The 27,858-nt window shown below is 38.4% G+C and overlaps 1 protein-coding gene across 2 annotated transcripts in view; it reads left to right on the plus strand.

Annotated features, from left to right (window-relative positions):
* Positions 1 to 22,736, plus strand: part of LOC117917656 (protein HESO1-like) — a 34,397-nt gene extending 11,661 nt beyond the window's left edge. For both annotated transcript variants that reach the window (XM_034833999.1, XM_034833998.1), the window contains 6 exons: positions 10,145 to 10,329; positions 11,353 to 11,448; positions 11,957 to 12,002; positions 20,058 to 20,164; positions 20,329 to 20,430; positions 20,511 to 22,736. In XM_034833999.1, coding sequence (XP_034689890.1) covers positions 10,145 to 10,329; positions 11,353 to 11,448; positions 11,957 to 12,002; positions 20,058 to 20,164; positions 20,329 to 20,430; positions 20,511 to 21,257 — 1,283 coding nt within the window. In that variant the 3' untranslated portion in view covers positions 21,258 to 22,736. The remainder of the gene's footprint in view (positions 1 to 10,144; positions 10,330 to 11,352; positions 11,449 to 11,956; positions 12,003 to 20,057; positions 20,165 to 20,328; positions 20,431 to 20,510) is intronic.
* The last annotated feature ends 5,122 nt before the right edge of the window (positions 22,737 to 27,858 follow it).

The raw sequence follows: 27,858 nt of genomic DNA on the forward strand, positions 1-27,858 counted from the left end.
GTTTGTGGCTTAGAAGCATAATTTAAGGATTTTCAATGAAGAACTCTCAGATAAAAGGTTGAAGGAGAACTTCACTAGTGTTAATTCTATAATGAGAGGAGGAATAAGCTAGTTCGCCGTGGAGGCAAAGTAGTTTGAGATTTCCATTGGGGAGGTTTTTGGAAAGTTGAAAGGGGTGATTGTGGAGAGAAGGAGAGGTTGCACTAGTTGGATTAAGTTTGGGGAGATAAGTTTGAGGTGCTTGCTAGAAGGTGCAGAGGCTTGTTGTAGAGAGGAGGAGTCACTGATTTGCAATAAGGTATGGAAGGAAAATGGTAAGGCCTATAAGCTTGAGAGGTGTGCTAACAGGGCAAGGAGGTTTATCTTTGTGTCTGTTTGTGACGTGGAAGGAATAATGTTCAATTGTCTTCCCGGAAAGAAAAAGATTGACAGGGAGATGGGGCATGCTAGCAAGTAAGGTTCGTTTGTTGGGGGTAAGGAGCTTCTCAGCCCCTGTGGAACATTTTGGTTTTGTGAAGGAGAAGAGGGTGATGGAAGGTAATAGAGGGCTTTCTCTGAAGATTGGGTCATATGCGGAGAAGGTCTCAAGAGCTCAAATTATTCCGAGTGATAAAGTATGGGTTCAGTTGGATGAGATGGGAGTGCCGGAGAGAGAAGCTCCTTGGAACCTTTGTTTGGTGGGGAAGTTGGAAGGAGTGCCTAACTTGGAACCTTGAGTGCTTGAGTTAAGGAAATGGGTTGACAGAAGGTGGATCGTAAAAAAAAAGGTTAGAATTTCTGTCTTGGGAGTATCTTTTTGTTGTTTTGAGTTTGAGAATGAAGAGGATTTGACTGCTATATTGTTAAGGGGTCCAAGGAAAATTGAAGATAAAATTTTGGAGTTGTAGAGGTGGAATCCTAAGGCAGGTTGCTAAGGAAGGGAGGAATGGTGAGAGAAGAGTGGGCGAGATTGGTAGGTCTTCCTCTGCACTTGTGGTGCAAAGAGTTGTTTAAAAAGCTTGGAGATACTTGTGGAGGCTTCATTGCAGTAGATGAAGACACGACTCTCCTTTGCAACAAACAGTGGCTAGGGTGTGTGTTAGACTGAATGGGAATTCGAGATTGAGCTCAGTCCAGATAAGGGTGGGATGTTATTGTTATGTGGTTCAACTATGGTGGGAATTCTGCCCTTGGCTAGTGCAAGGGAATTTTGGCGAGAGTAGTGGTGGTTGTGAGGTTAGGGGTGAAGTGGATAGGGGAGCACGCACTGGGCCCAATGTGGGAAAGGGGATATTGAGTGATAAAGTTGTCTTAGTACTCTCTTCAGTGCAGGTGTCAAACTATGAAGGTTTGAGAGAGAGGACGTTTTGACTTTGAAATGGAAAAGTTAGAGTTGTGCACAGTCTCCAACTTTGCCCGCAGGATTCAAAATTGTGGGCCTTTGGTAGTGGGCTTGTATGGGTCGTTTGATTTTGGGCTAGGTTTGACTGAAGTGGGTTGGGAATCAAAAGGGGGTGGCTAAGCTATTGTTGGGCCTTTTCTCCTCTCTTATGGGCCAAACAAAAGGCAATCTTATGGGTTTGTTGTGAGGCAATCTATGGGTTGTGTGGAAGAGCCCACTTTAAAAAAGGATTCTCTAGGGTTAAAGGACTGGTGCTTTGGCTTTGCCTTAACTGAAAAAGAAGGGGAGACGGGTTCGATTGTTGCCCTAGCCGATCTTGCTCTACTAGAAGCATCGAGATTTCCAGGTACCTCCTTTGGCCTTGGTTTTCTTTTAGGCTTAAGGGACTCTTCTTCTTTTTCTTAGCCTAAGGTTGGGTTGTTGACCGATTGTGGGGTTGGAAGATCGAGGGTTGTTGGGTCTTCAGAGAGTTTCTGTGAGGTTGAAGGTCTAGAGGTGAAACCTCTTTGTATGGTTTTGGTGGAAAACAAAGACGACAAAGAGGATGGGGCCTCTCTTGTCGTTGAAGTTTCTCTAAAGGGGAGAGGTAAGGTTGGCAACTGGAGCGAAAGCTCTTTGGCAGCTTTTAGCAATTGTCTGGGCATGCCGACTCTAGGTTTTGAAGAGGAAATTTTGAAGTCATTGAAAAAGATGAAGCGGAGGAGAGAGGTGAAGAAAAGGGAGTATGGTCAAGGAAGAAAGTCTTTGGCGGCTTCAAAGTTCAAGAGGGAACCTAAGAAGCTGGAAAACTCTATTAACTATGATGTTAATATTTCTAGCAGAGGAGGAAGAGGGAAGGAAAGACAGGTTGTGGAGTCAATTTGTCAATGATTATTAAAATTCTTTTTTGGAACGTGAGAGGGGTAAATGATGCTGAGAAGAGGAAGTTAATCAAATCAGTTATTAGGTCCCAGAGAGCAGAGTTGGTTTGTCTACAAGAAACAAAAGTTCAAATTATGACGATGAATCTGGTTAAAAGTCTAGGTGTGGGGAGTTGCTTAAAGTGGGTTTCAGTAAATGTGAATGGTGCTGCAGGGGAGATCTTGGTGTTTTTGGATTTTAGAGTGTTAGAGTTGGTGGATTTGAAAGTGGGAGAATTTTCTATCTCTTGTAGGTTTAGGAACTGTGAGGATGATTTTATGTGGGTGTTTACAGGGGTGTATGGGCCCTGTTCTTGGAAGGACAAAGAGGGTCTTTGGGAGGAGTTGGGGGCGATCAGGGGGCTATGGAATGACCCGTGGTGTGTAGGAGGTGATTTCAATGCAATAAGATTTCTTGTCGAACGTAGTAGTGGCTTAAGGTTGAATGCGCAAATGAGGAGGTTTTTAGAGGTTATCAATGATTTCGAGGTTATCCATTAGCAGGGGGCTTTTTTACTTGGTGTGGAGGTCAAAACAATAGCTCAAAATAAAGACTGAATTGGTTCTTAGTGTCTGAGAGGTGGGAGAGCTATTTCTGTGGAATGATTCAGAGGGTGTTGTTGCCTAAACTTGTTTTAGATCACTCCCTTGTTGTGTTGGAAGGAGGGGGGATCATAAATGACCTAACTCCTTTAAGGTTTGAGAGCATGTGGTTAAAAGAGGAAGGTTTTTTTGATTTGCTCAAAGGTTGGTGGGTGGGGATGGAATTCTCAGGCTCGACTAGTTTTATTTTGGCCTCAAAGCTTAAAGCTCTGAAGGTCCTTTTGAAAAAATGGAATCAAGAGGTGTTTGGTAATGTCTCGGTAATGAAGGAGGAGGCTTTTAAGTAGATAGGTTTCTGGGATGCAAAGGAAAGGGAAGGAGTTTTATCTTCAATTGAGGCGAAGCAAGAAATTCTGCAGGGGAAGAGTTTAAAAAATGGGCTCTAATGGAAGAAGTTTCTTGGAGACAAAAATCATGAGAAATATGGCTAAAGGAAGGGGATAGAAACTCTTAAGTTTTTTCATAAGATGGCCAATACTCACAGAAGGAAAAAATTCATTGCCAAGGTTAAAGTGAATAGGGAATGGCTTATAGGTGATAAGGACCTGAAAGAGGGAGTAGTGGGGGACTTTTAAATCTCTTTTCTTTGAGGAAGGGGGGCTGGAGGCCTAGTATTGAAGGGTTATCTTTTGAGGTGTTGGAAGAAGAGGAGGCGAGGAGTTTAGAGGGGATTTTCTTGGAGGAGGAGGTGCTAGGAGCATTGTTGGAATTGAATGACGACAAAGCTCCAGGCCTGGATGGTTTTTTGGCGTTTTAGTTGGGAATTGGTGAAATTTGATGTGCTGAATTTTTTTAATGAGTTCCATGAACATGACAGATTTGTTCGAAGCCTTAATACGACCTTTCTAGTTTTGATTCCAAAGAAGAAAGGGGTTGTTAACCTTAAGGATTTTAGGTTGATAAGTTTGGTGGGGAGTATCTATAAGTGGATGACAAAAGTATTGGCCAATAGGCTGAAGAAAGTAATGGGAAGGGTGATTTCTGACTTTCAAAATGCTTTTGTGGAGGGAAGACAAATTTTGGATACAATGTTGATAGCAAATGAGGCAATTGATTCAGTGCTAAAGAAGAAAGGTAGTGGTTTAATATGCAAACTTGACATTGAAAAGGCTTACCACCATGTAAATTGGGATTTCTTGGTAGCAATCCTTGCTAAAATGGGGTTTGGGCACAAATGGATAAAGTGGTGTATTTCTTCTCCAAGCTTTTCTATTTCAATAAATGGAACCCCCTCCAATTTTTTTCAAAGCTCTAAGGGTTTAAGACAAGGGGACCCGATTTCTTCCTACTTGTTTGTGATTGCCATGGAACCTCTTAGTAGGTTGCTTTTGAAAGCTCAAGAGGGTGATTTCATTTCAGGATTTACGATTGGGGAAAAAGGGGGTGATGGAGAGGAAATCTCTCATCTCTTTTTTGCGGATGATACTATTATTTTTTGTAAGGCCTCTCAAGAGCAAGTTACCCACTTGTGTTGGTTGCTTATGTGGTTCAAAGCCATGTCAGAGCTGAAAATCAATTTGGAGAAGTGTGAGGTGATCCCAATAGGGGAGGTGGACCTGTTGGAAGAGTTAGCCTATGAAATTGGATGTAAGGTGGGAAAACTACCATCTTCTTACCTAGGGCTCTCCTTGAGGGCCTCTCATAAGTCTATGGCAGTGTGGGATGGTGTGGAAGAACGTTTTCAGAGGAGGTTTTCGTACTGGAAGAGACACTATCTTTCAAAAGGGGGAAGACTCACTCTACTTTGGAGCACTCTAGCTAGCTTGCCAATCTATTTTATGTCCTTGTTCACTATCCCTAGATTGGTAAATTTGAAATTGGAGAAGATTTAGAGGGATTTTTTTTATGGGGAGGAGGGGCTTTATAGAAGAAAGTACATCTAGTCAAGTGGTCACCTGTTTGTAAGGCAAAGTCAAAAGGGGGACTTAGGGTTCAGTCTCTTTTGTTGTTCAACAAGGCTCTCCTTTGTAAGTGGTGTTGGTGTTTTGCAAGTGATGGGGATTCTTTATGGAAGAAAATCATAAAGGGAGGGAGGAAGAGGGGTGGAGGTTAGGAGTGGTGAGAGATTCCCTTGGTGTTGGGGTATGGAAAGAGATTGAGAAGCATTGAGAGCTTTTCAAGTCTATGATTTCCTTTGCGGTGGGTAATGGGAGGAGGGTAAAGTTTTAGAAAGATAGGTGGTGTAGTGAGGAACTTATATGTGAGATTTTTCCATCCTTGTTTGTCTTATTTGATTCCAAAGAAGCTTGGGTAGCTGATCAATGGGAGCATAGAGGAGAAGGTGGCAATTGGAATTTCTGTTTTGTTAGGAACCTAAATGATTGGGAGTTGGGTGCTATGGAGTGCTTTCTTTCTTTACTTCAAGGACATTCAGTGAAAAGGGAACAAGAGGATAAAGTGGTTTGGAAGGGTGGGAAGAAAGGGGTCTTCCCTGTTAAGGGGCTTTATTCTATGTTAGAGGCTGGTGGTACAACCCCTTTCCCTTAAAAAATAGTGTGGAACCCTTGGATTCCTTCAAAGGTGAGTTTCTTCACTTGGGAGGCTTGTTGGGGAAAGGTTTTGACTTTGGATCAGCTTCAAAGAAGGGGGTGAACGTTGGTCAACAGATGTGCTTTCTGCCAAGTGGAGTTAGAGACCATAGATCATATCCTTCTTCATTGTGTCAAGGTGAGATTATTATGGTAGTTGGTATTCTCCATTTTTGGTGTTTGGTGGGTTATTTCTAAGACAGTTAGGGAAACTCTCCTAGGGTGGAATGTGACTTTTATTGAGAAAAGACACATTAAGGCTTGGAGAGCAGCCCCTACTTGCATTTTCTGGACACTTTGAAAGGAAAGAAATAAGAGATTTTTTGATAGTGAGGAATTGTTGGATCAAAGGCTAAAAAGTTTATTCCTAAACAATTTCTCTATGTGGGTTATGGTGTATATAGGTGGGGGATATATGAATTTGATTGATTTCATAGAGTGGTTGGGCATTGGGTGAGGGAGGGAGTATTTTTTTGTACCCTCCTTTCTACTTTTTGCTTGTTTTACTTGTATACGACCTGTATACTCATGTGCTCTTTTTTGCACTTTTTTTAATACAATTTCTTACTTACCCAAAAAAAAAAAAATATATAATGCCATCATCCTTGTTAAGAAATGTTTCTCAAAGGAGAGAGTTTTTATTTATGTGGCTTAAGGGCTTTTGAAGAGTATCTATTGAATTTTGTTATTCTAGCTTATACTTTGGCCTTTACTTGAACATGAGAGTGGGGGTGTTAGCTTGGCATGTATTGTGGGCATGTTTGCATGGAAGGAGGGTGTTAACTTGAGATACATTATGGGTCCATATCTTAATAGGTTAAGCTTTTGGAAAAGTTGGTAATTTAACATGATATCAAAATTGATAGATGAATATATTATCTCTACTTTGACCATTTCAATTCCTTTTATTGCTTCTAAAAAAAGCAAAAAAAAAAAAAAAAAAAAAAAACACCATTTAATTCCTTTTATTCATGTAAATTTTATTTGGAACTCCAATGCTCCACTAATAGTGAGGCCTTTACATAGCTTATTGCAAACAAGAAGGTGAATACTAATAACTTGCTCCAATGAAGAAGACCATGCAAAGCCCTTAGTTAGGAATGCTGTGTGTAGGTGGAATAGGAAGTCTATGCATTGCCTTGTGGTATTAACATTATGGTGTAGATTATTTCAACTTGTAGGCATTGATTGGGTTCCCCACATAAGTTTGGAGAAGTTGATTATATTGTTTAGAGGTTATTGGGGAGTTACTTGAGGCAAAACTCTTTGGCATTGCCTGCCTCACATTGATTTGGACCATTTGGTGGAAAGGGAATGTAAGGATTTTTAAGGATAGGTGGAGGACTTTAGAAGTAGTTTGAGACTTGCTTTTTTCTCCTCTTCATCATGATCCTCTACTAGTGAAGCTTTTGCAAATATAACTTTGAGCCTCATTCTTCTATATTGGAACCTAGTTTGTAGAACCATGACGTTGACCAAGGAGACACTGCATGAATGTATACCACCTTTAATGAGTTTTGTTAAGCTAAATTTTGATGGATGCACTTTGGGTAATTCAGGGCATTTAGGGATTGGAGAATTGCTTAGAGATCACTATGACAAAGTGTTAAGAGCATTCTCTAACCATGCAGGTTAGGTTTAGTCATTAGGTAGGAATTCTAGACCTTTTGGAAGGGTTGTTACAAGTAAAAGCTTTAGGTCTCTCAAATTTTTTAGTACAAGGTGAATTTGCCATTGTCATATCATGGATAGCTAAGAAAGAAAGAGGACCATAGAAGTTTCATGGGTGGTTGTACCAAATTATTGATACTTATTTAGAGTTTGGATGTTTGTTCTCTTAGGCTCCTCGCTTAGGCAATCAAGGGGTAGATGCACTAGCAAAACATGGAGTTAAACATATGGTTTCTTTTGTAGGAGATTTATACCTTTGTGAATTGTCACTAGGTTTGACTTTTCGAACTAGTATATGCTTTATCTGCCTTTTTTTATTAGACTTTGTATGGAGCATTGTGCACCCTTTGGAAGGATTTCTCATTCTTCTTTCTACTTAATATTTTAGTGCAATGAAATTTATGTTTCTTATCCAAACAAAAAAAAACAAGGTATCAAAGTTATGGTTAACTGGGGGTCTCAAGTTCGAGTCTCTCCTATTTATTTGATGTCTCTCCTAGTGTAGGTTTGGGGTCATGTGAGAAGGATGCTGTTAGCATGGTCTATATTTTTTTTGATTGGAAACGACACAAATATTTATTGATAGATAAAAATAAGTACAAAAGAAGGATGAGGAATCCTCCTGCCAAAGAAAGCTAAACTAAAGAAAAATACACTGAAACACAAGCAAACACTCTAAAAATTCCACTCCCTAAGGAGTACACACTGCTATCCAATCAAGTTGTATCACATTAAGGGGGGTCCTCTTAAAAACCTTGGAACAATACGCCCAAAGAGAAGCAAGGAAAACAATAGAGTCCCAAAGATACTCTGAATTCCTTGCTTTATCCTCAAAAATCCTCGCATTTCTTTCCCACCACACAATCCGAATAAGAGCGGTGCTTGCAGCTTGCCACAAGGCTATCCTCCTCTTAGACGAACCAAATCCATTAAATTTGATGTGCATCATGTCAAGGATGCTCCTCGGGGGGACTCAATCCATCTTAGCTAACTGAAATAGCCTGTGCCACAACCCCATTGTCAAGGAGCAATGAAGAAAAATATGATCAGCTGATTCCCCATACTTCATGCACAGAATACAAATATCCAGACTAAGGGCTTTGTAGGGTCTTCTCACTTGTAGCATGTCATTAGTATTCACCTTCTTGTGTGCCACTAACCATATGAAGGACTGCACTTTGAAAGGAACTTGAGAATTCCAAACGAACTTAGAAGGAAAAACCTGAGGAGATCCAGAAAATTGGGATAAAGCTAGAAAGAAAGATTTAACTGAAAAAAGCCCTGAAGAAGATAAGGGCCAAAATCTGGCATCTGGAACCAAAGGAGATAAATGCAATCCATCGAGAGATCGCATGAGGCTTTCTAAGTCCTCTATCTCAGAATCTGACAGGTTACGACGGAAATTTAAATTCCAAGAGAAAGGACGAGTAGGACCGAGAACTGAAGAAATAGGTATGTTTTTATCCAAGACTACTCTAAATAGACTTGGATATTGAGAACCCAAAGGTTGGTCCCCCACCACAAATCTTCCCAAAACCGAATTCTTTCCCCATTTCCTACCACAAACCGAGTAAACGAGGAAAGCTCCTGAAAGACTTGAGTAATAGCCTTCCAAGGACAGCGATGTGACCATCTGACTAATGTGTTAGCATCCCAACCATTGGAGTGTGAACCATAAATGCTTAGTATGACCTGATGCCATAGAGCTGAACCCTCTCTAGGGTACCTCCACAGCCATTTCCCTAAAAGAGCGAGATTCCTCAGAGAAATATTCCCAAAACCCAAACCCCCTATTTCCTTCGGTTTACACACGACATCCCACCTGACTAAATGATCCCTTTTGCCTTCCCCAATCCCTGACCATAAAAAATCCCTCTGCAACCTCTCGATTTTTGCAGCGACTGAAGCGGGTAACTTAAATAAAGACAATCTCGATTTTTGCAGGTCTATATTACAGGCCTGGATCCTAAAAACTTAAATCTTTTTAGGAAAGTTGGTAGCTTAGATTGTCTCTCTAGGTTTGGACATAGGGCCATGTGAGAGGCAGGTTGTTAGCATGTTATACATATTGAGCCATATCCTAACAACTTAAACTTTTGAGGAAAGTTACTGGTGTAACAAATTTATTGTTATCGGTACCGCTTTTCTTTTAGTATAACAAGCATTCTAATGTCACATAATCATCTCCCTTGTTTTTCTTTTGATTTTTATATGCTTCTAATTTTTTTTTTCTCTTTCTTACTCTCCTTGTTTACTTTTAGTGTTTTTTTTTTTTTGAAACTTTTTCTCCCCTAGGTTTCTAACTTGTTCTAGATTTTTCTAATGTTTATTGGTTTTGCCTATCCATGTAGTTGCTTTGTTCCCAAGGTTATTTTTTGATTGGAAACGCCACAAAGATATATTAATATAAAAAGAAGTACAAGAAGAAGGATGAGAAATCCTCCCACCAAAGACAACTAAAAAACAGGAAAATACACAAAAACAAAAGAACTCCCACTAAGGGCCAATCCCTATGGAGAACACACCGCTATCCAATTTGTTCCCAAGGTTATAGGGTTGGGTTATATTAGTTTTATTGATTGTCTTTTTCATCTCTAAATCTTTTGTGGGATTTTTATCACTGCACCTCTGTTGCATGTTTGGAAGATGATTTGTTGGATAACATATTCCCTATAATGGTAACAACTTAACAAGTTTTCAGATTTTGAATTTTGCTAGGTGTGTGTGTGTGTGTGCACGTGCCCGTGTTAAGCAAGTGGTAAGAAATGAACCAAAAAAGAAAAGGAAAAAAATGAAAAATCCCTATATTCAAAGGTAATATTTGATATTAAAAACAGAGAGAAAAAATCAGAATGAAAAATTGAACTTTTCTTTACCTTTTCTACAATAAATAACTTTTATTGTTGATAATAAATTACTACACTATGAAAGTAACTCGTATTAACTCTTTGTACCTTTTTATCCTTTATGCCCTGTCAGCCTTAAATGACTGTAAATACCACAAGCGAACTGATTATCATGTTATATTTGGATTACTCTTGTCTACGAATTCTATTTCGTAGGGATAGGGCATGTGTCCGATGTTATCTTAATCACAGGTGCCAGGGTGCCAATTTTGAAAATTACTGATCGTGGCACTGGAATTGAATGTGATATATCTGTCGAGAACAGGGATGGAATTGCAAAATCCCGTATTATCCGCATGGTCTCTTCAATTGATCATAGATTTCAGAAGCTAAGTTTTTTGGTAATATTTTTCTATCCTTCTAATACCTCATTAGATTGACAGATTAATGTAGATAAGAACTGGCTTATAATATTAAAAATTTAACTTACAATGTCATTTTATGTTCTTCAAGATTGCCACATTTTGGTTTAGATTTACGTTTTCCCATGCTAAAGACTGTTTTCTATTAGAAAAATTATCAGCACCTCTTTTAGAGCTGGTTGAAGTTCTGCTCTTATTTATCTGGTTGTTTATTTACTTTGGGATTCATTGTTTTGCTGATTTGTTATTTGCCAAAGATGTTGTCCAAGTGGCAATTGACTGACTACACTTCATAAAGTGGTTGTTGAATGGGGTTGTTGTGAATTTATGAACTTCCTTGTGCAGATTGGGTTTGCAATGAGAATTTGGAAGTGAATGAGTGGGAAAATTGGGAAAGAGAAACCAAATGAATGGATTTAGCCAAGCAAGGGCAAAACTCTTGCTTTACTTTTTCTTATACTTTTTACCCCTTGAAATGTGTAGTGTGGTCTTAGGTTGTAGTTTGTTTTGGTTACGTTATAAGATGTTCAGTTAGTTTGCGTACATTCAGAGATATAGGCATATGTTTCATTTCTAATCAGTCTTTTGTAAATCCTGGAAGGATTTTTCATACTTGTCAAGTTCAATGCAATGGATTATCTTGTTTTTGCCAAAAAATAATAAATAAAATTAAAAGAACAAATGCATCTCAGCGAATATAGGAAGAGGTGATGAGTCAAAAAAGATGCTTTAGTGAAGTAAAACTGGAGATGAAGAACGGTGTGCTTTGTGTAAGTTGAAATTTTTTGAAAGATACCAAAAAATGCCATAAAGAGAGGCTTGTTCTAACGGAAATGTTAAGGATACAATCAAAACCAAATAACTCATGATTAAGGTTGGTGTTGATGCCCTGGAAACGGGCTTTCACTTGTGTTTGTGCTTGTTCTCTTTATGCTTTTTTGTTCTAACTGTTGGAAATACTGCTCTACAATCTTGTGGCTCATTTTCTCTTTATCACTACAGATGAAAGCTTGGGCAAAAGCACATGACATTAACAGTTCCAAAGAACATACCCTGAACTCTTTATCCATAATCTTGTTGGTTGCTTTCCATCTGCAGGTATTATTTGTTTTATATTTCTAGTGCTGTCCATATATGATGTTCACCAAACACTAGTTTCCCTTCTCCTTGAAATGTTATTGTGCCCTTTGTTTTATACATAAAGTTGTGTTGGAAAACAGATTTAATTTGATCCATCATTTTCTGTTGTGAACAGATAGTAAATGAGAAACAGAGATATTGGTTGACCTAGATACTATGGGCTTTTAGCTTGAGAAGAGACTATAGCCATCAAATGGAATATTAAAAAACTTCACTGGATTCTGGAATTAGTTATTGTGAATTTTTTGTCTTTGAATTGTAGGTTTATTTTATTTTAATTTATTTCTTTCCCTTTTTTTTTTCCTGAGTAGCCCTGAGTGTTAATGATCATCAAGAGAGTTACTGCTTCGCTGGTTGACCAATTTTACACTGCACCTATCCATTTATCTTCCAGTTTATCTTTCTGTTTTTTTTTTTTTTTTTTTAATTAATTTATTTTTTCACTAATTAAATTTTGGTTCTGCAGACTCGAGATCCACCTATATTACCTCCATTCTCTGCCATACTTAAAGGTAATAACTTTAACACTCAATAGATGGGTAAGCATTCTTACTACTTAAATTTACAAAATTTGTATTATCCCTCAACTCTTAAGATTGGGACTTAGTTTGTTATTTGTGTTTTCCCCTGATTTACATACGAAACACCATATCCAAATCCTAAACCTACCCCAAACCTATTCGAGCCATTTTCTAGCTTTCTTAGGGGTTTAAAATTTCATTAAAGAAATCATCACCTTGTTATTGATGCAGAAACAGCCTCTGGATTCCTGAGGCTGAGATCTGTTTTGCGAAAGAAGGTGGCAGGATAAGCATAGAATAGAGGAAAGGTTAAATGAAAAAGGGAGATTGATTGACAAAAGAGCGAGAGGAAAAGAGAGTACATAGGCAGTATTTGCAGAAACAATTAAGCTCATCTTTCATCAGTTCCATAATTCTTTATTTGCTTTGGTACAACAGAACATATTTGGACTTTGGAAAGTTAATTAGTAGAGTAAGACTTCTAATTTTCAAATAAGATTAGGATTCAAAAGGCTATGGTGCTGAAGCCCACTTCTCCATGAGGAGCAAGGGAGGTGGTAGTTGCTGGTTCGCTGTGGAATCAAAGTCTTTTGAGATTTCGATCGACAATGTTGGGGGGAAGCTATGTGGTATCATCTTGGAGAGAAGTAGAAGCTTCTCCTCGTGGATTAGGTTTGGCGATTCCAGTTTGAGGTGCTTGCTAGAGGGGGGTGGAAGTTTGCTGCAGGGAGGAAAGGCTTGGAAAAGATGTAAAAAGTTGGGAAGAGGAGGGAAGGAAATTTAGACTGGAAAGGCGTGCTAACAAGGCGGGGAGGTTCATTCTCTGCTCTGTTCGTGATCTGGAAGCGAAGATGTTCTGTTTGGTATTTCCGAAGGGTAGAGGGATTCTAGGGGGTTGGGTTTTGCTGGCTGACAAGTTGCGTTCTCTTGGTGTTGTTACCCCTTTTGAAGACAAGGTGGGCTTTGGCACTGCAGGTGTTAAAGAAGGAAGGAAAGGTGAAGTTCAGGCTGAGAAAGAGGAGGAGAGAAGGTCTTTAGTTGAGGTTGCTAAGGTGAAGGCTAGAAGATTAGGAGACGCAGTGTGGCTTCAACTTGGGGGTAGAGATTTGAGGAGTAGGGAGGAGCAATTGGGGCGCTGTTTGGTGGGACGGTGGGGAGAAGCTGTAGCTCCATTTCCGGATTTAGCTTTGTTAAGGAGCACCGTCTTTGGAATTTGAAGGGGGGAGTGAGCTTTTCAAATTTGGGCGGTGGCCTCTTTTTAGCAGAATTTGAGGTTGTAGACGAGGTAGAGAGGGTGCTGAGAAGGGGGATTTGATGCTTTGAGGACAAGATGTTTCATCTAGAGAGGTGAGGACCTGAGGTAGGATGTTTTTGGGCCAGAGTTCACGCAAATCAATGTTGGGTGAGGGCGGTGGGTCTATTGTTACACTTTTGGAGCCGGGAGGTGTTCAGGAAGTTGGGGGATAACTGCGGAGGGTTTGTTGTTGTGGACGACGACACAACTAACTTCGACTAACTTCAGTGGGCCAGGATTTTAGTGAGGATAAAGGGAAAAGATCTACCTGGGTCGTTACAGTTGGTGGTGGGTTCCTCATTTTTTGCAATCTAAGTGTGGTGGGAAGTGCCACCATGGGTGTCAGTGGTGGTGCCGTTGTAAGGGAAGGAGTGGCCGAAGGTTAGAGATGAAGGAGATGTGGATTCATGCACAGGGAGTAGCATGGGGCCTTCGTAGGTGCAAGCGCAAACTCAAGGGGATGGAGTAGTGGGGCTAAGTGGTGAAGGCAGAACAAGGTAGGTGGGTGTTGACTCTGACTTGCACGATTTGGGTATGGTCAGGGGTGTTGAGGTAGTTGCAGGAAAAGATGGGAGGGGGAAGGTTTGAGGAAAGTGGTGCTTTTTTAGATGATGGAGAGAGGTTAAGTGGGGAAAGAAGCGGGCCTAGAGCTTATTGGGCTTAGTTTGACAAAGAGAGGAGTAGTTTGGATTTGGGAGCCTAGGAGTCCTATTTGCGGGGCCTTGTTGGGATTGGTCCTGTGGTCCAAGAGGGCTTTAAGGTGGGTCAAATCCTAAGGGTAATAGGGGCTGATGGGCTTGCGGGAATGGGTTACCCCAACTTTCAAGTGTTAAGTTAAGGGGACTCGACTCAGATGGCTGCTACTAGAGGCTTAAAAGAGTTTAGGGTTCCTAAAGTTGAGATTTCTGATTTGGAGTGGAGGCTCGTCGAAGTGATTCTTGGTGCTTTGTGGACGGCTGAGGAGAGAGGGAAGTCTATAGTGGATGAGTCCTTGATGGAGGAAGCTACCAAGTACTCCCTTTTCAAGCCTTGCTTTTTTCTTAGCTTTGAGGGGTCGGGGTCCTCCTTCTTTCTTTAGGGGCGACAAGGCGATGGTGGTTGTTGATCGGGGCCTTGGGCCGCTCGAGGGGCCGGCCTTTGTGACTGGAGAGGTGTCGGTTGACCCATTGAGGGTAATCTGGGTAGGTGGGAGTGAGAGGGGAGTTTCGATTGATTTAGAAAAGGTGGCCAAGGTGCATGGTGGAAGAGCGTTGCTGACAAAAGATGTGGAAAGAGGTTTGGAGGAGGAAGAAGGGAGTGTTTTGGATTCGTGGATGAACGGTAGTTTTGTGAATTTCTACCGTTGTCTAGGAATGCTTACCAAGGGGTTTGAGGGGAAGATTTTGTCGCTTTTGAAAAGAATGGAGAGGAAAAAACTCAAGGGCAATTTGGCTGGAAAAAAAAGGAAAGTCCAAAAGGTCTCCAAATCAGAGGGGGAATTGAAAAAACTTAGTGCTCGATGAATTATAGTGGTACTGGGAGGAGTGCGGGGGAACTTCAACTTGCTAACTGAAGTTGTGTTTTGTTGGTGTTGAGAGGTGTGCGGGGGATTTTCAATTTGCTTAATGAAACTGAGAATTTTATCGTAGAATGTGAGAGGGGCTAATGATAGTGATAAGAGAAAGGTGATCAAGGCGTTGATTAGGGATTAAAAGGTGGATTTGGTCTGCTTGCAGGAGACTAAGATGTAGGAGATGTTGAAGAGGATAGTTGGGAGCCTTATTGTGGGAAGATGTTTAGATTGGGGGGTTGTCAACTCAAGGGGAGCCTTTGGTGGTGTCTTGGTGTTTTGGGACAATAGGGTGTCACAATTATTGGAGGTGGAAGTGGGGACTTTCTCAGTGTCTTGCCGGTTTAAAAGTTGTGAGGATGATTTTTGATGGAACTTCACTAGGGCCTATGGTCCTATGCTAAAGAAAGAGGGAAGATTTATGGGGTGAACTAGGTGTTGTTAGAGGGTGTGGGGGGCCCCTTGGTGCGTGACAGGTGATTTTAATGTGGTTAGGTTCCTTGTGGAGAGCAATAGGGGAGGCAGACAAACCTACTAAATGAGGAGATTCTCGGAGGTTATCCAGGATTTAGAGTTAAGGGATTTGCCTTTTGCAGGGAGGCTCTTTCACTTGGAGGGGTGACTTGAATAATCAATCTCATTCTAGGCTTGATTGGTTTCTGGTCTCGGATGAGTGGGAAGGTCACTTTATAGGGGTTGTGCAATGTGTCCTTCCTAAGTCGGTTTCAGATCATTTTCCAATCTTGCTAGATGGGGGAGGTGTGAGGAGAGGCCCAATGCCTTTTAGATTTGAAAATATGCTGTTGAAGGAGGAGGGCTTCAAGGATAAGGTGCAGGCTTGGTGGGAAGGTCTCAGTTTTAATGGGTTTGCTAGTTTTGATTTGGTAGCGAAGCAGAAAGCCCTGAAGCCGTTATTGAGAGACTGGAATAGGAATGATTTCGGTAAAGTTGAAGCCAATAAGGCGTTGGCTTTGAACCAGGTGGACTTACGGGACAAAGTAGAGTTAACTCAGCCACTTATTATTCATGAGTTGGAAGCTAGGAGGAGCAAAGGAGGATTTTAAAAAGTGGGTTCTTCTAGAAGAAATTTTTTAGGGACAAAAATCAAGGGAAGTACGGCTTAGGGAGGGGGGATAGGAACACTAGTTTCTTCCATAAGATGGCTAATGCTCATAGGAGGAGGAACTTGATGACCCAGGTTAAAATCAATGGTTCTTGGTTAACAGAGGAGAGTGAGATTAAAGATGGAGTGGTGAATGAGTTTAAGGTTTTGTTGTCTGATACAGGAGGGTGGAGACCCAACATTAGTGGTTTGTCTTTTGCAAGGCTGGAGGCTGTGGAAGTAGCTAGACTGGAGGAGCCTTTTTTTTAGTAGGAGGTGTTGGAAGCTTTTAAGGGCTTTTAGACTGGAGGAGCCTTTTTCTAAGTAGGAGGTGTTGGAAACTTTTAAGGGCTTTTCTGAGGACAAAACGCCTAGGCCTAATGGTTTTTTTATGGCCTTTTAGCAGTTTTCTTGGGGTTTTGTGAAAGAGGAGGTCATGGGTTTTTTTAGGGAGTTTCATGACCATTGTCACTTTGTAAAAAGTCAAAATGCAACTTTCCTAGTTTTGATCTCAAAAAAGAGGGGGAGCAGAAGAATTAAGGGACTTCTAGCTAATTAGTTTGGTGGGAGGGCTGTACAAGTGGTTGGCTAAAGTGCTAGCCAATAGGCTAAAGCTGGTGGTGGGTAAGGTGGTCTCTAAGGCTCAAAATGCCTTTGTGGAGGGAAGACAAATCTTGGATGTTGTCCTTGTTGCTAATGAAGTCATAAATTTGATTTTGAAGAGCAATGAGGGGGCAGTGATGTGCAAGTTGGATATAGAAAAGACGTATGATCATGTGGACTGGTCTTTTTTGCTTTCAATTATGGGTATGATGGGATTCGGGGAGAAATGGCTTCGGTGGATGTAGTGGTATATCTCCACAACTAGCTTTTCCATTCTGGTTAATGGGACTCCTTCAGGTTTCTTCCAAAGTTCTACGGGTTTAAGGTAGGGGGATCCCCTTTCTCCGTACTTATTTGTGATTGCTATGAAGGCTCTTAGTTGCCTTCTAAGGAGAGCCCTAAATGGGGGTTTTTTGTTAGCCTGCAAGGCGAGGAGTAGAGGTGGTGAAGGGGCTCAAATGTCTCACTTATTATTTGCTGATGATGCTTTGGTTTTCTGTGGGAGTTCTCAAGATCAAATGACGTGTTTAAGTTGGATTCTAATGTGGTTGGAGGCCATTTCGGGGTTGAGAATTAATTTGCACAAAAGTGAGTTAATCCTAGTGGGTGGTGTGGAAAATGCAAAGGCTTTGGCTGCAGAACTTGGGTGTAACGTTGGGAGTCTCCCATCCTCTTACTTGGGATTGCCATTAGGTGCTCCTCATAGATCCATGGCTGTTTGGGATGGAGTGGAGGAGAGGTTTCGGAAGAAATTGGCTAAGTGGAAGAGCCAATACATCTCCAAAGGAGGGAGGATCACCTTGATTTGGAGCACTTTGGCGAGCATGCTCATTTATTTCATGTTTGTGTTTTCTTTGCCCAGAAAGGTTAGATTCAGGATAAAGCAAATTCAGAGGAATTTTTTGTGTGGAGGTGAGGCTCTTGAGCGAAAACCTCATCTTGTATGGTGGGGTTTGGCTTGCCTAGACAAAATCAAAGGGGGGCTGGGGGTAAAGTGCCTTTCTACTCTCAATAAGGCGCTTTTGTGCAAATGGAGCTGGAGATTTGCTAATGAGAGAGGGGCGTTTTGGAATCAAGTGATAAGGGGAAAGTTTGGGGAGGAGCAAGGGGGTTGGTGTTTCAAGAAAGTGAGGGGAGGTTATGGTGTGGGATTGTGGAAAGCAACTACGATTGAGTGGCGTGTTATAAGTAGTAGGCTCTCTTTTGTGGTGGGGAATGGTCAAAGGGTGAAATTTTAGAAAGATAGATGGTGTGGGGATTCACCTCTTTGTGTTTCTTTTCCCACTTTATTTGCTTTAGCTGTCTTCAAGGATGCTTGGGTCAAAGATTTGTGGAGTTCCATTGAGGGAGGGGGGAGTTGGAGCCCGCACTTCTCTAGACCTTTCAATGATTGGGAGGTGGATGAGGTGCACAGGTTTTTTCTAGGCCTTAATGGGAAGAGAGTTCAGCAGGATGTGGAAGATAGGGTGCTTTGGAGAGAGACTAAATGTGGGAAGTTTTCCATTAAGTCTCTCTACAAAGCATTAGTTTCAGGCCCTATGTTCTCTTTCCCCTCGACTGTCATTTGGAAAGTTTGCATGCAGCCTAAAGTGAGTTTTTTTGGATGGGAAGCAACGTGAGGAAAAACTCTTACTTTGGACCAACTTCAGAAGAGAGGATGACCTTTAGTGAATAGATGCTACCTTTGCCAAATGCATGAAGAATCAATTGATTACATTTTTCTCCATTGCACCAAGGCAAGGACTCTTTGGGCGATGTTTTTCTCTCTTTTTGGGGTGCAGTGGATGCTGCCAGCCACAGTTAAGGCGATGCTTTTGGGCTGGGTTGGGTTTTTTGTGGGAAAAAAGAGAAAGAAAGTTTGGAGAGCAGGTCCATTGTGTATTTTTTGGACGGTTTGGAAGGCAAGGAACAAATTTGCGTTTGAGGAAGAAGAGCTTTCAATCCAAAGACTTAAGACTTCTTTTGTTTATTTCCTTTGGTCGGAGACTTCTTTTGTTTATTTCCTTTGGTCGGAGACGAAATTGTTCATAAAAGATGGTCCCTCGACTTTACTTGATTGGGTGGGAACCCGTTGAGGGTGCGGTTCCTTTTGCACCTCCAGCTGATTTGTTCTAGCTGGGAAGCAGGGGGTGTTTCTTCTTTGTATACTTTGAGCCTCTGTTTTGTCGGCTTTTTCAATACAGTTTTTCTCTTTTACTTAGAGTAAGACTTCTACATTAAAGCCAACTTAAAGATTGGGATCAACCTTGAACAATAATGATGGTAAGAACTCAGTTTCAATTAATTTTCTGTTTTATTACAGCAACAGCACCAAGATACTCAATTGGTGATAACCATATGTTCAACCATGGAACTCAAATCATCCCATTGTTATCAGTTAGATATGGGATTGAAATAAATAGGTCCTTGGTGCTAGTGGCCGAGTCACTACTTGGAAATTTGAATTACAATAGGAAGATCAAGTGACTATATCATATGCAAAATTTTCCCTTCTTAGAATTACCCTTTTGTCAAAATTGTTATGTATTTTTGTCATTTTATCAACTACTACTCGCCACATATGTTTAATTATTGTTTGTTTTTAGTGTGTGTTTGATAAAACTTAATACTTATTATTTAATGACTTAAGTTGGCTTTAAACTAAATCGTCCTTAAATTGTTAATTTAAAACTTATACTTTTTTTTTTAGTTCGAGTATTAAGGTCATTTGGTAAAACTAACTTAAATTTTATTCTTAATCATTAAATTGACACATTTACCCTTGTTAATTTCAACTAATATTTATCCTCATTGATTTTAACTTATTTATTTTCATTAGTTTTAAACAATCAATTTATTTATAAAACATCCATATTTAAAGTATGGTAAATATATTGCAATAAAATATTTATTACAAAAAAAATAAGTAATGGATGCTGAATCATAATTTTAAAATATAATTTCATTAATGTGGGCAAATAAGGCAAAAAAGATTGGAGATTAAGAATAAGTTAACTAATTTGACTTAGATGGTGTTTGTTTTTTTTACTTAATTTTAAATGGAATTTAAACTAAATAGTATTTAATGGTGTTAAGTATTAGGTTGTTTGTTTTTGTAATATTTTATTTATATTAAACATTAAAAAGTAGAGTAAAACCAACATATTACTTTTTTCATTTAGAAAAAGTAAAATATTTTGACTTTTTTTATTCAGCAAGAAATTTATAATAAGTCATGAAAAAAATAGAAAAACAAACGACTTAAAAGTTTGAAAGCAAATTGCTTTCAACAAAAAGCTAAAAAAATGAATACCCTTTTAATACCTAAAAGTTAAAAATAACTTTAAGTTGTAATATTAAGTCATTTTACCAAATATGTTTAGTCTATATAATGACTTAAATCAAGTTATTAAGTCATTAAGTTAATTTACCAAACACTCTCTTAGTATTGGTCCTGAAGTTGCTATCTAGTAATAATAGTACTCCACTTTGATCTTTTATCTGGCCTTGGAATTTCAGATGGATCTGATATGGAAACTGTTACAAAGAAAGTCAGTAATTTCTTGGGTTATGGGGAAGTGAATAAAGAATCACTTGCTGAGCTCTTTGTTACATTATTACTCAAGGTAACACCTGTAGCTTCTACTTAGAACAAAGTTCCAAAATCCTTTAGATCTGCCAATTGCCATCTGAAAAAATTGAAGCCACTGCTGTCATTTATATGATAAGAGTCATTACATGTTATATTGTGAAATGTGATGCCTTTTGATGGTTCTTCTTGCTGCTGCAGCTTCAATCAATTGAAACACTTTGGTCCAAAGGTCTCTGTGCCAGTATATATGATGGATCTTGGATATATAAAACATGGGATTCTGGTGTTGGTTGTATTAATGTAATGCTCTTCTTCTTTACAATATTGGAGTTCTCCATATTCCTATGGACATGCTGATATTTTCAGTTTGTTTCTTACAGGTTGAGGATTTCACTGACCGGTCCCAGAATGTTGCAAGGGCTGTTGCAACGAAACAAGTGACTAAGATCTACAAGTGCATCCATCATTCTCTTCATTGGATTTCAGTTTTCATGAATGGCCGGATGGAAGGACCCAAGTTAAGGCGGCGTTTGTTTGGTCAAGACCATGTACCTAAACCTCTGTCTGGTCCAGGTCAATTACCTGTTCCAGAGGATGGAGGTAAAAGTCTTGATGAAAATGCAGCGAGTGCCCTGACCCAAGATGACTTTATTCAGACGAAGAAGCCACGATTAATGGATGGTTGGGCAGGACAGAAGCATGATTCTGTTGAGCTTGCAAGCAATGTAGCTTGGCCTTCTACACAACATTTGGTTTATCAAGCTCATCAGTTTGCTCCGGGTCCACCTCAACTTCCCTTCAGTCCTCTGCAGAACCCAGTATGTTTTGCAGGGTCACAGAGTTTGAATGTGATGCCTCCAATGCCTTCCATGGGGCCAATGCATGGCTGGGGAGGACAGCAGCATGCTCCTGGTGCAGCTACAAGCACTGCAGCTGGGCCTTTTGCTATACCCTTTGCTTATCAAGTGCTTCAGGCTGCTCTTGGTTTGCCTCAACTCCTTGATGTTCCTCTTCAACAACCGGCATCTGCTCCTCTGCAGACCATGCTACTTTCCCATGGGCTACAGGGTTCAATGACAACAGTCCCAAGGCCTTCTGCTGAGCTACCTTATGCGCGACACAACTGACCATTGAGAGAAGTAAAGCGCGAGAAGTAAGCCATTTCCCAAACCTTCTGCTAGAATTCACTTGTGTAGTTTCTTGAACAGATCTACACCCAAGCTATAGCATAGAGTCATAATTTAAGACCTTTAAGAGCACCAGTTTGGAGAAGTTAGCATCAGAAGAGGAATATTTTCTTAGCTGTACACTAGTTATTTCCACCCATGCAAATTGTAAATATAACAGTGAGTTACCTAAGAATTGAAGCTTTTTAGCTACCATTGTGTGGGAAAGGAAGACAATATTGTTGAGCCAACTTTACTTTTGTCTCTTCAATTTTTTTTAAAAACTTCAACTTGGGCATGAGGTTGTGTATATAACTGCTTGGAGTAATCTCGGAAGTTATTGTTTTTATGTGGAACAAATGGGTCGCTCTGAGTTGCGTTTGACTTTGACGTTCAGATTAGAAATAGTAGTTGTATTTTCTGTGCTGTTGAATATTAGCCCTGTTTGGGATTATGATTAACTTGTACGTTTAAAAGCAGAAGAAGGATGAGTAGAATTTAATAAACAAGGAATATGAGAAAACAGAGTGGTTTATTGCTATTATTATTATTAATTAAAAAAATAATAAAATCGAAGTAATAAACATTACCACCAATTTTAGCCTAACAACTAAGCTTGGTTGTTAGAGGGTGACACGTGGCATAAGATATTCTCTAACAGGTTAGAGAGACCACTTTTTAGAGTGGAGTAGGGACTTTCTGAGGGGACGTCAGCAGAGGACACCTAGCAAGGAGATACTCTCTCCTGCGAAGTGACTATTTTAGAGGGCAGTGCGGCAGAGGAGAGGCTGCTTTTTGGTTGGTTATAATGAGGATTTTCTTTGGAGTAGGCGGCAAGAAAAGCGGTGAGCGAGAAGAAAGGAGAGAGAGAGGAAGAAGAGGAGAAGAGCAGAGGAGGATGGTTTAGCTGGCTCTCACTGGTTTTGTTGATTTTGTCGAGGAGAGGGGAGATGAATCACCATTGTTTCTATGAATCACCCGAGCTGAGAAGGATATTCATTTGTGGTGGCCGTTTTTGGAGGGCTGTAGAGGAGAGGAAAAACCAGAGTAAAAGGAGCAGAGGGAGGGGAGAACCAGAGGACAACAGTTCGTGATTTCCGGGGAACTTTTCGAGAAAGAACGGCTAGAAGCCCAGCGCACCTTGCTGGAGAGGAGCACTTTCAGGTATGGTTATTGTGGATTTCCCATTCGTTTCAACCGGTATGCTTTTCTTCTCTTTTTCTGCAGATTCTTGGGTGCTGTTTGTTGATTGGGAGTAGACATAAGGCTACATGTTTGTTTCAGCTGATCTCTAGGTTTGTTTGGTTGTGTTATAGCATGTTCATATCCCTCTTTTTATTGGTTTCTGTTTGAAGATTAGTTTGGCCCTGTTTCAGTTTCCCCATGAGATGTCTGCAACCATGTTTTGATTTCCATTTAATATCCGTTTGGTTTCACTCACCCACATCTAAGCCCGTTGATTGAAACATGAAACGTGGCTTTGGTTGCTTTATATTTGCTTCGTTCGTTTGTGCTCTGTTTTTTTGTTATTCTCCTGTTTTTGGTATCCTGCCTTGTTACACATCAGTTTGCACATCCCTACCTGAGGGAGCTGGGCACTGCAGACACAAAACTTTGGTTTGTGGGTGTAAAGGGTTGTAGTAGCTATCTGGTTTGTGTGGATGCTCAGAATGAGCTGTGGGTATTGCTGAAGGAAGATCTTAGTTCATGGGTGTCGAAGGTGATTGAAGATCCTTTGGATGGTATTGTGATTGTAAAGTCTGACCCTGTTGTGTCCTTCCTTGAGGCTGTCCTTGAGAAGTCTTGCAGATCTGTGAAGAGTGAGTCCCCGAACAAACAACCATCTCTGTATAGAGACCGTTCAGGGAAAAATCTTGCAGAGGCCATTGATGATGGCCGCATTGGTCCAAGGGATGATCTCAGTGCTTGTTTCAAGATCTTTTTCTGAGAAGCTTGGTTGGGACAAGGATTTTATCAATCAAATCTGATGTTTTGGACCTGAGACCACTGACCCTAACATGGTGGTTGATATGCGTAAGGGAGTTTAATATCTTAATGAAATCAAGGATTCTGTTGTGCTGGGCCTCAGTGAGCATCAAAGGAAGGTGCATTGGCTGAAAGCCATGTGAGGGGTATTCGCTTTGAAGTCTGCAATGTGGTCTTTCATGCTGGTGCAATTCACAGAGGAGGTGTTCAAGCCAATAATTGTGAAATTAATGGAATGTAAGATGGACTAAATGAATCAAGTTGGGACTATGAGCCACTGTACAGAGTCTATATTTGGACAGCAGCAATGACAGAACCTTCAATCAAAGCGACTGACATGGAGTTGACTCTCTCTACTGGGCCTACTGATTCCAATATACCAAGCTTGTAACCTGCTTGCAAGGGAGAGTTATTGATACTAGTTTGAAGCTACAGAACACTGAAGCCCATCATTTTTCAAAGTCAGAATTTTCTTTTGGGGAAAATGGGGCAAGAATATGTTAGCATTCATTCCACTGGTAACCAAGTGGATGATCTTTCGGTTCCCTCCCAAAATCGGGCCACTCATTTCTTGGCTTTAAATAATGACTGGAGTTAGGGACTTTGACCATTTTTGGGTTGAAGGTCCAGCTGGACATACAGAAACTATGAAATCTTACTATCCTTCAGCCGTTTATGGCACATTGATGGAGGAAATGACCTCCCTAGAGATTTCCTGTCCGAGTTGTACCATTCAATCTGCAAAAGGACTTGCACACTTGCACGAGGATTGTTGCCTTAAGATCTTTCATCGCGATATCGAGGCAGACTCCTGATCAGACTTTCTACTGATAAAGGGAAGTTTGCCCTCACATTGATTCTCATGTCAGCTTCGTGGATTCTGTGCTATCTTTGGAGGTTTTAGTTCGAGCACCAGAAGGGTTCTCTCTATGGTACGGACCCCCATTCAACAATGGTGCACCTGCTGTCAAGCTTGAAGGGTTTTCTGATGCTTCAGAAGCCAATGAATAATGGTGTTCCCCTCAATTTTTTTTTTTTTTTTAAGAGTTTTTAAATTTTTTTTATCAAATACCATTGTTTTTAGAAAATACTAAAATAGGTTCATTAGGGTCATTCCTATTATATATTTTTATATAGAACAGCTTTATTGATACGATTAATGCTTAAAAGTTGTTTATAAAAATTGATCCATAATAACTTTATTATCTCTTTTCTATACATAACTATATTTTTATAAGTTTTCTCATTAAAAAAATCAATTATGCCTTTATGAATATGTTGATATCCATATTTTTGTAACATTTAACAAAATAGTATAATTTTTATAAAAAAAAATATCATCTATGATTTTATTATATTATAATTTCGATTTTAGTGAAAACTATTTATTTGTATTTAAAAAATTATTTTTACTTTTATAAGACTTAAATTGAATTAAATTAATATTATACAAATTGAATATATTTTTATTGAAATAAAAAAATTAAAAATAACTTATTCAAACAATTGATACAAATTGACATAATCATCTCTATCTATCATAATTTCTCGTAAATCAATTCTAATATTAAATATTAAGAGTCTTAATTTAAATAAGAATTCTTATGGTATTTATTTACCATATGTAACTACATAAAAAAAGATTTTCTATGGAACTAACTTCTATATTAGTCTATTCTCATTTAATTTAACAATTGATTAAAATAAAACTTTAATGATAATTGCACATACCTAAATCAATCAAATATTGATATTTCTATATAATTATTCTATCTAATCAATTCATGCATTTAAATTGTATCCATAGTGGGCAATGTAAAAAAATAAAAATAAATAAACATTTAGACAAAACAAATAAATAAGATTTAGAAAACAAGATGAGGTTAGAAGATGTGCATGAGAGTATGACATAACAAAAATACCATCATAGTTGGATGTAACTTTGTTTATGATTGAAGATGGGTGGCACACTTAATCCATACATGACTTGTTTAGTGACTCAAATGTTTCAATCAACAAGAGAGCTTGAACTATAACAAGACTTTACTTAGAGTCAAACAAGTAATTATTCATACTACTCTCTCTCTCTCTCTCTCTCTCTAGCAAATGGTCTTGGATGGCCCCTACTCTTAACTTCACATTACCAATGTTTTCTAAAATGGCATCCCCTAAGAAATGTACATGGAGAAACTACATCATTTCTTGCATTTGAGGTTGTTGTCTTATAATTGATGTATGTGAAGCAACTCCATATATTTGTTGATGCAAGATATCCACATAAAATGTATTGCCTAAAAGAATCACTCTTTGGCTTGATGCAATTACCTTATACTTAATTCACTTTGTTAATTCCCTTCGTTATCTTTTAAGAGTTCATTAGATCCAAAAACTAATGCAACAATTTTTAGTCTTAATCACTTAGACATGGTTAATTTATGTTCATATTTATGTCCATGATTTCATAATTGTTAGAAAAATCAACATTCAATTCTCTTATTTTTAGTCAAATTTTACACTAAATGTGATTAAATTTCTTTTTAGCAATGAGACTATTAATTCCCCAAACTAATCTCCTCTTGAGACAATAAAAAAGAAATTATCACTTTCTTAAATTATGGTCCCATGGAAGTTGTCAAATTCCTAATAAATTAATCAATTTTTATCAAATGCTTGTATTAACAAATCAACTATTAAGCAATTGATTGATAGAACATTCTAAAGGTGTTATTTGATATGGCATCATTACAAGATTAAGCATCACCTTTTTATTTAAATTTGTGTGCTAATATGTTTTTCATTATAAGATTAATTGTTGGATTGTGATGAAATACGATCTTCTATACTGACAAGGTATAAATGATCTAAATTTTTTTTAGAAGGTCCCAAACTATGATGATACCTAGCGTTATTATATTGATGCATTTGTAATTAGATTTTAGAATATTTCAAATTGACCAAGGAATATGTAATTTATTTTTGCTTAAACATAATTTAATGGTTCTCATCTATGCAAAATCATCATGACCTTCGCTTAGTTTATGAGAGAATTTTAGAGATAATAATTAATTTCAAACCACAATTAATGATGTAATTTCTAATTATATTACTATGACCAATTTAAATATTCATAGCGGAACATTTCATCTGATATGTAGAAAATAATCTTTGTCTAATTTGTTTTTACCTTCTAGACATATAATTTATTTTACCTTCATAAAACATATTAGGCATAATTTTTTTTTCAACACATATAGTATTATCATTTATCAAAAGCAACCCCTATATAATGATGAAAAATATTTTTCATATTTTATTATATTCATTTTCAGAGGAAGAAATTTTGGTAGTTATCTTTAGAAGTTAAGGGATAATAGTTTAGATGATTAAAAGACAATAACTTGGTACTTAACATTTACCTTATCACCTAAAGTTAATTATCAAAAAGCTCATAGCAATTAAAATTTGTCATACCAAGCTCAAAAAAATAAGGGAAAGGGATATACAAAATAAATTTCCAAAGAAGAAGCCACATTAGAGGCTCAAATCTTCAAGTTTTTAAATCTTCGAGACAAACTACATGTGCAATTTTTTGCATATCCAATAAGGGAATCATTGTTTCTCAGGGTTTCTCTTCACCACATACATTAAATCTAAAATTTAACTTTCCAATTATGTTTTTAAAAGATTCTACATATTGATAAAAAAAACTAAGTTTCGTTTCTAGATAAATTATTATTTTTATTGTGTTTACATTGTCATTTTCCTCATAAAATTATTAACAACCTTAAAATTCTAGGACAACCTAACAAATGGAGGGCATGAGTTTTTAGATAATTTTCTTATAAATTGTAAGTTTAAATATTTTCTCAATTTTAATTTATTATCATGAACCTAGTGTTTCACATTCACACTAAACAATGCATTACAATTAAATCCATTGTGTACCTTCATTTCTCTTTTATAAGATTGAAAAAAAAATGTAAGCTAAGTATTTTGAAATTAAAAATTCCATAGGATATTCTTTATTCTTTTGGCACTACTCTTCCCTTTTGATAAAATAGTTGAAATAAAAATGGATATTAAAAGTTTTTAATCTTATATTTTATTTTTCATGGCTTGCGAACAAGAAAATATATTATGTTCATTTTTTTTCTCAGCTTACCTTCTTTGAAGAACTAAATAGACCATAAAATATTTTAGGTCTAATCTCTTTTGGGATTAGTGAGTGCAAAACTGTATCACAAAATTGTATTTATCCCTATTACATATATGAATCCAATTGAAAGTTTAATTTCTTATTGATATTGATTTAAACAAACACATAATTAAAGATAATCCATAGAAATCTCAAATCCATAAATCATAAATGAGCAAGGACATGTTAATCTCAACATAAATTGATTTATAAAGCAAAAATAACCTCAACCAAAAGTAATCGAATTTCTATAAATTTGATCAATGATAAAAATCGAAAGAAATAAGAACTTTAACAAGATTACTACCTAGAATCCTTCAAAATCTTAAGGTTGAAAGACTTAGCTACTCTAAGATGGTGCATTAGGAAGAAGCATATAAA

The sequence above is a fragment of the Vitis riparia genome, chromosome 7 (genome assembly GCF_004353265.1).
Source record: "Vitis riparia cultivar Riparia Gloire de Montpellier isolate 1030 chromosome 7, EGFV_Vit.rip_1.0, whole genome shotgun sequence".
NCBI classification, from domain to species: domain Eukaryota; kingdom Viridiplantae; phylum Streptophyta; class Magnoliopsida; order Vitales; family Vitaceae; genus Vitis; species Vitis riparia.